We start from the raw sequence: 12,999 nt of genomic DNA, 5'->3' as shown, positions 1-12,999 counted from the left end.
CATGTTGGGCCAACAAAGGGCCACAGTGCACTTAGACATTGCGCCAACGTTGGCTGCCAACGTCGGCCCAACAAAGTGTGTTACATTGGGCCAACATTGTCCCAACGTAGTCATGCTATCTGGGAAGTAATTAAAATGTAATAAAAAAGTAATTTCAACTACAATGTAATTAAAAAAATGTTACGATTACAAGCAAACGTAAAATGTTCAAATAAAGACTTTTCTCTATTTACTTTGGAACATATCATTAATTACGCTCAACAACAATTACATTTTTTCAATACCCCATCCAGATCCTTCTGATAATTGCACATATACTTGTAATTCACACACGCATAAAATATCTTCTTCTCCCTCTGCACTTTGGATCATGAGTTTTACGTATCTGCCTACACTTCCGGAAGGGCAGAGAAAAAGTATACGGTCTCCTCTAGCGGCAGGTCCTTTGAAGAATCCACAGTGGTTTCCATCCACTGTAATGAGTAAATCGTGCAGTCTCAATCCTAAAAAGTATGGGGTTTATATATATAGAAGTAAAATGAAAAACTGTTCATATTTGGAAAATCATCAGTAAATAGATATCAGAAGAAGAATGAGAGTAAAATTAAGTCTGCTAGATAAATATTAGCAGACTCATGCATTTATAGTAACACAAACAGAATGATTTGTAATTGAAATACAGTGGATGAAAATTGGATATTAAATTTTAGATATCACATGCTTCACTCAATTTTGGACGAAATGACTTTTTGTAAAGAAATATAAATTTGAGTCTTTATTCATTAATATATTAAAACATAATTATTCATACTGTTAATACCATTGATCGACATATCTACAGTTTTGAGTATCTGTTTCATATCAAACATAACAATTTGTAACTATCTTTTTACTATTATGATGGCCTTTTTGCACTTAGAATTAAAGACTTAATATCAAAAAAGGGGCTAGAGGAACACTTAAAAAAATTTGATGTTTATCTTCAAACATGTACCAAAAATAAATAAAATCAATGACATGCGATGTACCACCCATTGCCTGGTTTTTCGGTGGACTGCCTCTTAAGGTTCATTGATACTCTGGTAAGAGAGAGATAACTCTTATTTAATGGCATGACTATTATTCCTTTATAGATTTGTCAAGTTCAGATGCCTTTTTTTGTTAAATTTTCTCCCGCAAGCTATGATATAATTTTTCATATTTTACTTACAAAATACATTTCTTTCGGAAAATCATTCAAGTTAAAGCAACATTTTTTTATGAGTGATCAGAGGATTTAAGAACCTTATTAGAATATTAAGAGCATTTACCAAAGGCATCTTGCCTGTTGTAGGCAAGCACTTCAGCAACATCGAACACGTCCTGCAAGTCTATTTTTATCCAAGGCGAAAACTCTCTCTTGGTGTGTGCAGTGGACAACCCATCCGTACAGACAGTGACGTCATCTACAGCATTTGAAGCGTGTTGGTAGCTTGGGTTATATATCGATATCATACTAGCTGATTTATTGACAGCGACTGTAAAACAAAGGTAAATGAGTATTGATAGTTCTTATTTTTAGGGTATCATATATTTTGAAAATTTTTCATTCAATTAACTTCATTCCCAACAAATGAAAATCTCTTTGATGATATACATGTAATATAGAGTAAGGTTATAAAAACAATTTAAAAAAAAAAACACAGAACAATAATATTTTTTGTAATTAATAAATAATTTTTATAAATATGTGAAAAAGACAATGACTCTCAAATATGTTTCTTTATCATCACAGATATACCTGTACAATGTATGTATAAATAAAGTTACATATTATTTATTTGGGATTTGCATTATCAAAATGCTTTTATTCTCACTTGTTTTCCGTTATTTTGATAATGCTATATATATAAGAAATAAGTTTCCTTAATTATTTTAACCTATATACCGGTTTATCTAGATCAAACACCTTAAGAAAGGTTATATAAATTTGATGTATGGGTTTAAAAAAAAATAACCAAAAATGTTATATGAAATTTGAATAAAGTATGCAAATATGTAGGCTTAGAGTATCTTATATGCCAAAGTTTTAAGTAAACTTTGAGCATAAAATATTTCTCCTCTTACTCATATTAGTGATTTGTTACTCATTTTAATTTATAAATTTAATTCAGATAAAATATTCACAGAAGATAAAATATAATTTATAAATTTAATTCAGATAAATATTCATAGAAGATACAACAATTGAATCAAAACATAATTGTTTATATTTTACTTATAAAATACATTTCTTTCGGAAAATCATTAAAGTTAAAGCAAAATATATTTATGAGTGATCATAATATAATATCATAAAATATAATTTTATAAGTCGTGTTGATATCGAAGGATATTCAGATGTTGAAAAGTGACTTTCTATTTATAATTTCTATAGGACATATACATGTATATCGTTTTTTGCTAGGTAAAAGTTTTCTTTACAAACAAACAGACATAGAGAATCTACTGTTGTATTTACATTATGAAAAAAATAATTGAATAGAATAATACTTTTTTTTTTACTGCATAGTTTTATAACTGTAGGTTTACGCAAGGAAATTTTATTACATAAACAGAATTTCTTTATAACAAAATTTACCCTTTTAATCTTAAGCATTTATATGACTTTTCTTCAGTTAATTGAACGAAAATTAACAACACATGGAACTTACCGTTACTTTTTTCAGCATTTTCTACGTCTATCTACAGGTAGATAAAATGTTATTTAGTAGGTTATATGCTTATAAATAATTAAAACAAGATGTGTTTGTGAAACAATGATGCCCCCGTATGGCAACATAGCGAATGTTAAGCTTTCTAAAATGCAGATCAAATATGTTGGTACCTAAAGTAAGGCCTTTTCACAAGAAATACATATGTGAAATATAAAACTCAAGCACCACCTGTTCAAAGGTTATGACCAAGGTTAACGTTTTTCAAGGTACGAAAAAAACTCCGTGGTCAAGGTCAAAGGGTAAAGGTTTTTGGTTTCTAAATAAAGACTTTTTCTCAAAGATTACATATGTGAAGAATTAAATCTCTAGCCCTTACCTTTCAAAAGTTATAGCCAAGGTTAAAGTTTTTTAATAAGTACGAAAATGTCCAAGTCAAGGCCAAAAGGTCAAGGTTGTTGGTATCCAATGAAAGGTCTTTCCACAAAAAATACATTTTTGAGGTATGACAGTCCTGGTTTTAGTGTTCAAAAGATATGGCCGAAGTAAAATTTTGGAATTTTTGTGTGAAAGTGGGACAAACTCCAAGGTCAAGGTAAAAAGGTCAAATTTGGTGGCACCCAAAGAAAGGTCTTGTCACAAGGAATACACATGTGAAATATGAGAGTCATAGCTTCCCTTAATCAAAAGTTATGGGCAAGGTTAAAGTTTTTGCGGAAAAACAGACAGCTAGACAGACAGACAAACAGCTAGACGGACGGACACAACAAAAATTATATACCCCCGAAACTTAGTTTACGGAGCATTAAAATTATCAAAATAAAACAATACCCAAAGTGTATTTTTTTAACAACAGACCAATTTTTTCAATAAAAAATATAAAATAAATATTTTGACGTTATAAAATCTTAATCCTTTAATATGATATTAATAAAATCAGTTAAAAATATTGACTCTGAAGTGTGCAGATAATGAGTAGAATTCTTGCACGAAAGTCCAATAAACATTATATTACAGAAGCAGAGCAAACACGGACCTTTTGGAAATAAGGGGTTGGATCAGGTGCCAAATATTCTTGTTCTTAAAGATAATTATGCTTGAAGACTTATTTGAGATATCAATAAAACCTTCTTGAAGTTGAGACTTCCGTCACCTTCTTTTGGAAAGCTAAAGGCCACATTTTCCGTTTACTAGTCAACAATATGTTTGTATTTTACTGAAGAAAAATACTAAGCTGTGGTTTTCATTATATTTATAATGTAAATCAATTCACTAAGTGCATATTTATCATGTACTTATCAGACAAGTGAAGTCGAAAAAATAGACACCACGGAGTCTGACAAGTCATGCATTAAACATATGGAGATAACGAACAGTATTCAAGATCAAATATCCATAAAACAGTACAAAATATTAGCAGAGCAAAACAGACCTCCAGTACATCAGAGGTGGGATCAGATGTCATAGGGAAGTGAGCCGACCGGTCACATCCGCCGTGTGCTTGTTGTTGTGATTGGGGAAATAATGCGAAAATCCGTCGTCAGTTTAGTGTATAAAATAATGGACAAACAATAAGTATTAAAAACGTCAGTCATCATTTCTCTCTGACTAAACGAGACTGTTGATATTCTTGTTTCATCAACTTGTTTGTCAATAATTTACCTCGCTTTAGAAATTGTTCATACATAGAATATGCTCTTGCAAATCGAAACAACTAAGATATATAAATTCCGTATACAGGTGATGAAGGTATTGGCGGTGTATAATATAAGTAAGCTTAAGGGATGACGAATGAAGAGTTAAAGTCATCATGTTTATTATAGAGCTTGATTGTTAAATTAACATTAACGTCTTTTTCAAGTAAAATATCAGACTTTGTGACATCTTTAACCTTAAGCTTACCAGAATATATCGTATCGTTTTTGGTTCATATGAATATGAGACATAATTGAAAAACGAAGATAATTGCGCAGCAAATGAGATAACCTTTTCAATGCTGGTGTAAAGACGAATAATGACCCCTATAGAATAATGACGTTGAAAATGACCTCTGGTCATTATTCTATGTCGAAAAATGACCCCCGGTCATTATTCGACATCGAAAAATGACCCTTTTGCCTGTAGAAAAAGTGGCATCACCCTAAAAATTTGCATATCCCACGTGTAGAAATATGAACCCCGTAGAATAATGATCCCTTGTGAATTAAGTTGTATTTTGAATGGGGCAAAAAATAAATAAAAAGAACTATTAGCCGAAATGCCCAACTGAGCTATAAATGGACGATTTGTTGATTTTATCAAAAAATACAATTTTGGCAATTTAAGGTCAATGTGATGATTCAGAATCTATATAGAGTTTAAGATTTATCGAGCCCAAAGGTCTAGGTCCGGTGAATATTGTTTTTTTGATGGTGGAAAAATCATCGTACCAACAGAAAAATGCAAAATAATATAACCGGTAGAAATACACAAGTCGGTACTTCGTTTAATAATTTATTAACGGTCCAAACTTGGTGTTTACTACACGATCGGTATGTCGGCGTGGACAGTGCAAGGTCCAGTTTCCAACTGAAGATCATGTATTAAACAACCAATTTATAACAATGATTAAGTAAACAATTACAATGAAGAGTTACTCTAAGCAAAATGATATAATTGACATAATTAAGATAATTGAATAATAATTAAAACTTTAACTCAGGTACAGGTGGCATCAAATGTCTTGCGGTCAAGGTCTAATTATATTATATTAAGCACTATCAAAGGAAATTATTGTTACTCAAAAATATGTTCATTTTACACGGTCACAGTACCCCTTTGCCCCCCGAAACACGTCCTCGTGTTTCCAAGAAGAACTAGTGTTGTCAGGCATACTTCTTACAGTATTGGAAGTCCGTGGATACTGCTTCCTGGCTCCACGGGGTGGTCCACTGTAGATGGCTTTCCTCGAGGAATGGAATTCTTTGTATTTCCGGAGTGAATTTATCTCCTCTTGTTTCTTTTTGGTGTCGTTCTGGAAGTCATCGATCACCTTTTTCGATTCCTCGAGGTCTTTTTGTATAGCAGATAGTTTTTCCTGGAATTCTTTGATGTTCTTTTCTTTATCTAAGAGCCGCGCTAGAGACGCTTGCCGCTCACGCAACCATTTGTTTTGGTAGTACTGGGCGTCGGATTTGTTAGATGCTGCCTGGTCCCTGAATTTTTTAACTTGGGTCTCCAAAGTTTCACTATGAATTTCAATAACGCTGACAGATGAAAATGGCATTTCATTCAATGTAGAATTTTCTTTACGATTTTTGCGGCTTGTCCGAAATCTTATTATTCTTTCTCTGTCTCTGGTTTGCTTCCTCTTTGATTTCCTTGAAGTTCGCACTGTATATGTTTCGTCAGTCTGCGTTGCAACTGAGCGCGTCGGTACTGAAGAGACAGCACAGATGGTACGGGAATTCCTTGTTTTACACATCCTTGCATAGTGTCCTCTTCTTCCACACTTGAAACATGATGAAGTCAGTGCGTTGCAGACGGTCCATCCGTGTCTTAATCCGCAGCGTCCACACTGTTGCAAGGTGAAGCGCGGTTGGACTGGTCGCATCCATGCAGGAACAAATGGAAACATGTCAATGATTAGGGGAATTCTGATACAAAGGTTAGCAAACTCGCTTAGCTGTATGAGAGCACTGGGATCTAACTACTACAAAGTATATGCAGTAGCCCTGGGTAAATTACCCTTAGGATTCTCCACCAAATATAACCGGTAGAAATACACAAGTCGGTACTTCGTTTAATAATTTATTATAACGATCCAAACTTGGTGTTTACTACACGATCTGTGTGTCGGCGTGGACAGTACAATGTCCAGTTTCCAACTGAAGATCATGTATTAAACAACCAATTTATAACAATGATTAAGTAAACAATTACAATGAAGAGTTACTCTAAGCAAAATGATATAATTGACATAATTAAGATAATTGAATAATAATTAAAACTTTAACTCAGGTACAGGTGGCATCAAATGTCTTGCGGTCAAGGTCTAATTATATTATATTAAGCACTATCAAAGGAAATTATTGTTACTCAAAAATATGTTCATTTTACACGGTCACAATATTATACAATTATGAAAAAATATTTTCATTACCTCGATGAAATAGTTCTTTATTGATAACAAACATAAAAGTAATGAATGAAAGTTTTAAAAATTAGCTTTATACTTTGTCTGTTACTTGGTTTTTTTGTTAGGCTTTATTTAATTTTTTTTTTATTTCTCATCTGATATTCATTGATTTATAATTGTATAAAAAAATGTTTGCATGAACTGCTCCCCAAGATGGGCGTGCAGAAGACATTGACTTTCCGGATATGAATAACTGCGTCTAAAATAACAAATAACTCTTTAAAGAAATTAACCAAAAAAAGGCTTTCGTAAATATTGTTTTGAAAATATTATTCAAAAACAAATGATATCTAACATCTGCATTATCACATAACATGAAAAATATCCACTATATCAGCATGTTTCACTTTTTGGGTCAGCATTCAAACATTATGTATTAGGGATTCTTTAATACTTATCACATTTGCATTTGCTTCAGTTATTCTATGATGATACTATCCACAGGAACCTGACGTTACTTATTTTTCTTGTAAGAGAAAAGAATATAACCCCTACCTAAAAATAAACTTATACATATTTATACATTAATTTAAGATTAGGTAGGGGTTATATTTTTTTATTAAAAGAAAAATAAGTAACGTCAAGAGCCCGTGATATATAAAATACATATGGTTACTGTCTTGATATATAGGCGATATTTGAGCGAGGGTAAGAAAATGTGATAGAGGGCGAGGCTTACCGAGCCCTCCTTCACGTTTTCGACCCGAGCCCAAATGTCGCTTATATTTCGATTACCATGTATTTTGTTTATACTGCAAAATATATTTATTTCTGACCTCCAAAATTAACTATTTTCAACACGATTTAGACACATTTTTGCAATGGAAACTGAGACGCCTTGGCTTAAACAGTGTAATATACAATGCTTTTATAACGTCGGAAGACATGCACGAGGCTTTATTAGGACATTGACGGAATAAAGCTTTACATTATTAGGTTACCTTTATTAGGTCAATGCAAGGAGTTGTTGCAGGATAAATAGAGGATATCTATATTGTGTGATTGTATTTACATTATGAAAAAAATAATTGAATAGAATAATACTTTTTTTTTTACTGCATAGTTTTATAACTGTAGGTTTACGCAAGGAAATTTTATTACATAAACAGAATTTCTTTATAACAAAATTTACCCTTTTAATCTTAAGCATTTATATGACTTTTCTTCAGTTAATTGAACGAAAATTAACAACACATGGAACTTACCGTTACTTTTTTCAGCATTTTCTTCGTCTATCTACAGGTAGATAAAATGTTATTTAGTAGGTTATATGCTTATAAATAATTATATGCTTAAAATAGAGGATATCTATATTGTGTGATTTGATATTGGCTTTATCCAACGAGTTGAAATGGTGTATATATTCGCGAGGCTTGTCGAGCGAATATACACCATTTCAACGAGTTGGATAAAGCCAATATCAAATCACACAAATATAGATGTTCTATTTATCTCATACGACTTTCGTTTTAACAAAACTTTGATACTTCCCCTGCAAAACTACATGAATGATTGCTAATTCAAATTGATGATGTATAACTTGATGATGTAGCACCGTTGATGTTGACAAAATTTTGAATTTTTGCTATCTGCGTCTTTGAAAACATTATGTGACAATTGCTGGAGCCTTATATCAAACGAACTTTTGACTGAAAGTTGTAAGGACCATGGGATCGTGAAAATGAACTCTTTGGACGATGGCAGTACAAAAAGTGTTAGGCGAGGCTAGGGGCCTACTTCATTGTTGATCCATGGTAAGTTGCACCTACATTACTAGGTTGGCATACGTAGTATAATATAAGAAAGTATTATTGAAGATGTTAAAGGAATCTTATAACAACAACTTAACTGCCAGGATTAACTTTCTCCGAAAACGATTTAAAAGGGGGAGGGGGGAATGAACATCTGTCTTCAAGTAGCCAATACAGGTTCCTTGATAAAATAAGACACTTCTTTGACATATACGAGCCTTTTTCTAGCTTTAAACTATATTATCGGTCTTTATCATTCATTTTATTAGGGTAATTATTTTCACAAATTAAAGTTTCAAATAAAATTTTGAAGCGAGGGATCGTGTCAAAACCGGAAGTGCTATTGATAAAGCATCTATCCGTGGATAAAGCATAGGTTTATTCAACGGCCTGTATCACCAACACGTATGAGATAATTATCCTATCTTTATCATCGCAAGCCAGGGGTCCTGAGTTAACAAGTTGCTGTTGGACTATGCAACGACAACGTGTTGGATCAGGACCTGTTACACACACGAGTTTATTTACTTAGTTTGAACACATTGTTTATTAAATAATGATAAGGATCCTAATCACATGGGTTTTTTTTTTTTTTTTTTTTTTTTTTTTTACAATTTTTACTATGGATTCGTTGTGAAATTCTTTAAAATGCTAAAATGATATATTTTAGTGGCCGATTTGATGCTTTTTAAGGGGGCCGACTGTGATTTCCATTGCGAAATATTTCGCAAAAAATGTAATGTATTTACTGTTTTAAGGCAACCGTTTTCGCACAATTATTAAAAAAAATAAGAAATTATAGGTATAAAAAAGTAATGACAATTTTATATAAGTGATATTTAAACCGATTTTGAAATTGATAGGTAGGTTGACGTCGTTACAGTGTGTTTTTGTCGTTATGATAACTGAAGCTCTTAAAGAAAGGGGGCAATAAATTGTCATTAAAGGAAAAGTAATAAACATAGTGTCTTGAAATTTAAAACATAGAAATTGCGAATACATGTATCTCCATAATTTTTCTTATGTTTTCCTATGGATCCTTTGTATCTGTCATATTTTGTAGTACTTGTAAAAACAGGAAAATTCGTAACAAGACGATAGAATTTTGTGTGTCTTACAGATATTGTTTAATATAGTATTACTCATCAAATATTATAATTTGAATAAAAAGTATGTAGTAGTATTTGTATAATTTGCTTTAAAGTGCTAAAAATTGGCATTTTCCAATATAATCCTATAGTAAATGTACTTGTATTTTGAGACGGTCCCTCAAAAATACCTGGACGGTTGATTTCCCCGAAACTATGCATGTACACTGAAGTTAATGTAAGTTATATATGGTATGAAAATGAAGAGTTTCGCTATTGTAGTTTTCACACAATAAAGACTCAGTCGGCCCCCTTAAAATTGTAAATTTTTTATCACTCTGAAAGGGGTCAATTTTCAACGGAGGTCAATTTGTTATAGGATTCACATATAAAATATTGACCCCAGGGGATTTTTTTCTACAAAAATATGATCTTTTATTCTACGGCTGAAGGTCATTTTTTGTCGCTGAAAAATGACTCCCCGGTCATTATTTGTCTTTATACAGGCACCAGTTTTGCTTACCCATGTAGTTTTTTTTATCATCTGCTCAGTATTGGAAAAGAAACTCCAAGTATATTTATTTAAATTTGTCATGCAGCGCATAATCAATACCACTGTTACATCTTGACAAATTAAATAGACAAAACAAATAACTAGGGTACCGCAACGCGAATCAATCAAGAATTTCAAAGTATTTAATGATGTAACTTATACCGATGTAACTTCTGTCACTTCCGTTACACACAAGACAAACTAACACACAAACTAACAAGCATGTTACTATATCTCCCAACTCCATTGCATGGGGGTAAAAAGTGCTTAAAGATCTTTCATTTACTAGAGTTATGCACACGTCTATGTCTTACTTTTTAATCCTATCAAAGCATGGATAATTTCACCAATTCATGACAATACCGGGGAGAATTAAGAAAAAAAAAACAACTGTATCTTATATTATGTTAACTACATTAATGAGGATTTCTTTGCTTTAAAAGATTAAGGCAGTCCGATACTCAGGTTCCGAAAATTAAGTGTTGAATAATTGAAAATGGTCATCAAAATACCTTCGAATTCTCAAAATAATATTATAATTGTGTTTTTTATCCACGGAATTTCTCAAAATAATATTATTGTGTTTTTTATCCACGGCAATTCTTCAAACTTTATCTTCAAAGTTAATCATATTATACAGGGAAAATTAGTAGATCTCCAATAAATTTTCAGAAAATACAAATAAAAACACCTACTATGCATTTTCATATTGCAAGTTAATCAACGAATACATTTCAAAATTAAAAAAAATACAAGTTCAGGCTTTTGAAAATTATTGCACTTTAGTTTCTTCTGTATTACATCCTTTTAGAGTGCAAAGTGTTTAAGGCATTTCCTATTATTACAAAATATCAAAAGACCGTCTCTAAAAAACAAAGATCATTGATTCGCATTGAGACACATAGAATGAAAATTGTTGCGTGAAAAGATTCCAATATCAAGCTTAATTTTGAGACTTTTTAAATCCTTTATAAATTAAAGTTATCCTTTCTGATCGAGACTGTGACCTAAAGGATGCTTCTTCTTGTTCTTTTTCCGTGATTTTGCCAATACTTCATAGTTTCTGGCATTGTTGCTCGGTTAAATAAGATATAGCTATTTTAATGCATATATATTTCATGTCCAAAACATTCAAATGCTTTTGCATATACGTCATTTTCAATATTAAATTTGGAGAAAACAAACAGAAACCATCCTTATAAATACAATGAAGCAAAACAATGAAAAAGTACTATAAACAGAGCAAAGATAAACAGAAATCATTTTATTTTTAAGATGTCTTTAAGTACAAATTGTAATTTTACTCCATATTTAACGCCCCTCTTTTTTTAAATCTAAAAATAGATGTCTTCTCATTCTTCCGAAAGAGCTAATTGCAATTAGGCAGTATCGTGCACACTATTTTTCTCGGACGAAATATATTGATGCGTATTAATTCACTTTATTTAATAATCTGTCCATTTGGCTAAAAACTTATTGTAAACAAAAGAACTGATAAGTATCGATTTTGGAGATGAGTTTGAATTTTTCCTTTGTTGTTTGATGTCAATCTAGAGATTTCTTTTATGATGTTTGATCTTTGATTATCAATCAAAAATGAAAACATACGTGGTCAAAAAAGAGGACAGAAATTATATTTACAAATCTATATTAATGTTATCACTAAAACTTTCCGTCCATAAAACTGTACATTATGAAATTTTACTTCAATTTTAAAAATAGGTCATATTATACCAGTACTCACCATTTTGAGATACCTACAACTGGTCAGATTATTATTAGCCTTTTCTTGACCGAGTTTTTTCCAGCTGCAACATGCTCTGCATTGGAAAAGATCTTTCTTGATTTCGCAGATTTCGAATCCGATACATTGGCGAATATCCTTACATTTGTCAAGGCAATTAACAGTAGCTGCTACAAGTGTTCGTCCTTGAGTAGTAAACAAAATGTCCAGCTGACTTGACAAAGATCCCCAAAATTCCACGGACAAGTGTTCTTGGACCAGCTGTGCATTCGAATAAAAAACGAAAGTCGTTATGTATACACCAATAAACATATTATTCATAATTATTCAAAAATTCTTAAAATTTTAATAATCGGAAAGAAGACGTAAGCAACCGTCAAAATTTGATTTAATCCCAAAAGATGCATCACATTTTGTTGTCAAATTCTACATGACTTAAAATACGGAGTTAATTTGTACTATACAGATGAAATCATTATTTATAAGCCAGGGTAGAATTTTAATGTTTTAATCAATAAACATATTTTACAAGTATATAACAATTAACACCTATAAACCATCATTAAATGGAACGAAATACTCCTTCTAGTATGTCAATGGTCGGAAAAGGAATAACTTCAATAAGCTTCGACAGAACCAATTTTATCATCAAGGTTATATAACTTTTTCGAGCTTTTCCTTCGTTTGCGTTGAAAGACAGATCTATATCCATTGTACAAATATGTTTGATCTAAACTCCATAAAGAAAAATTGAAATAATCTAATCAATAATGTGTCTACATTGACCGACAAGATTATAATTATTAAATGAGAATAATTATTATAATTCTAGGGAAAATAATAATGTTGCAAAAAAAAAGGTTTTTATGTTTGGATGAGATAATTATTTTTGGGTATCATTATATAAGGAAAAAAATATTAATGTGGGGGTACATATCCTATACTGCATTCCATATAGTTACTACCGCTTTGGTATATTTAAAAGTTAGTTCT

At 31.6% G+C, this 12,999-nt stretch overlaps 2 protein-coding genes across 2 annotated transcripts; both read right to left on the bottom strand.

Moving 5' to 3' along the window:
- Positions 1-254: 254 nt before the first annotated feature.
- LOC134255173 (fucolectin-7-like) lies at positions 255-1,498 on the bottom strand. Its single transcript, XM_062737673.1, has 2 exons — positions 1,311-1,498; positions 255-503 (listed from the first exon to the last, which is right to left on the bottom strand). Exons 1-2 carry the CDS (start codon positions 1,492-1,494, stop codon positions 268-270), a joined length of 420 nt encoding a protein of 139 aa, XP_062593657.1. The 5' UTR covers positions 1,495-1,498; the 3' UTR covers positions 255-267.
- A 3,986-nt stretch (positions 1,499-5,484) lies between these two features.
- On the bottom strand, positions 5,485-6,309 carry LOC134255197 (transmembrane protein DDB_G0272716-like). The gene has a single exon (XM_062737703.1). It carries the CDS (start codon positions 6,307-6,309, stop codon positions 5,485-5,487), a length of 825 nt encoding a protein of 274 aa, XP_062593687.1.
- Positions 6,310-12,999: the final 6,690 nt, after the last annotated feature.

This window comes from Saccostrea cucullata, unplaced genomic scaffold (genome assembly GCF_032062105.1).
Source record: "Saccostrea cucullata isolate Sc308-1 unplaced genomic scaffold, CSIRO_AGI_Scuc_v1 ctg513, whole genome shotgun sequence".
NCBI lineage: Eukaryota > Metazoa > Mollusca > Bivalvia > Ostreida > Ostreidae > Saccostrea > Saccostrea cuccullata.
This window is presented reverse-complemented; position numbering and strand designations above follow the sequence as displayed.

What these genes read in the sequence shown, in the direction of transcription:
- LOC134255173 (XM_062737673.1), bottom strand. Translation starts at nt 1,494, where the DNA reads ATGATATCGATATATAACCCAAGCTACCAACACGCTTCAAATGCTGTA. An exon ending in CAACAGGCAAGATGCCTTTG is followed by an intron (nt 504 to 1,310) that starts GTAAATGCTCTT and finishes CATACTTTTTAG; the next exon opens with GATTGAGACTGCACGATTTA.
- LOC134255197 (XM_062737703.1), bottom strand. Translation starts at nt 6,309, where the DNA reads ATGTTTCCATTTGTTCCTGCATGGATGCGACCAGTCCAACCGCGCTTC.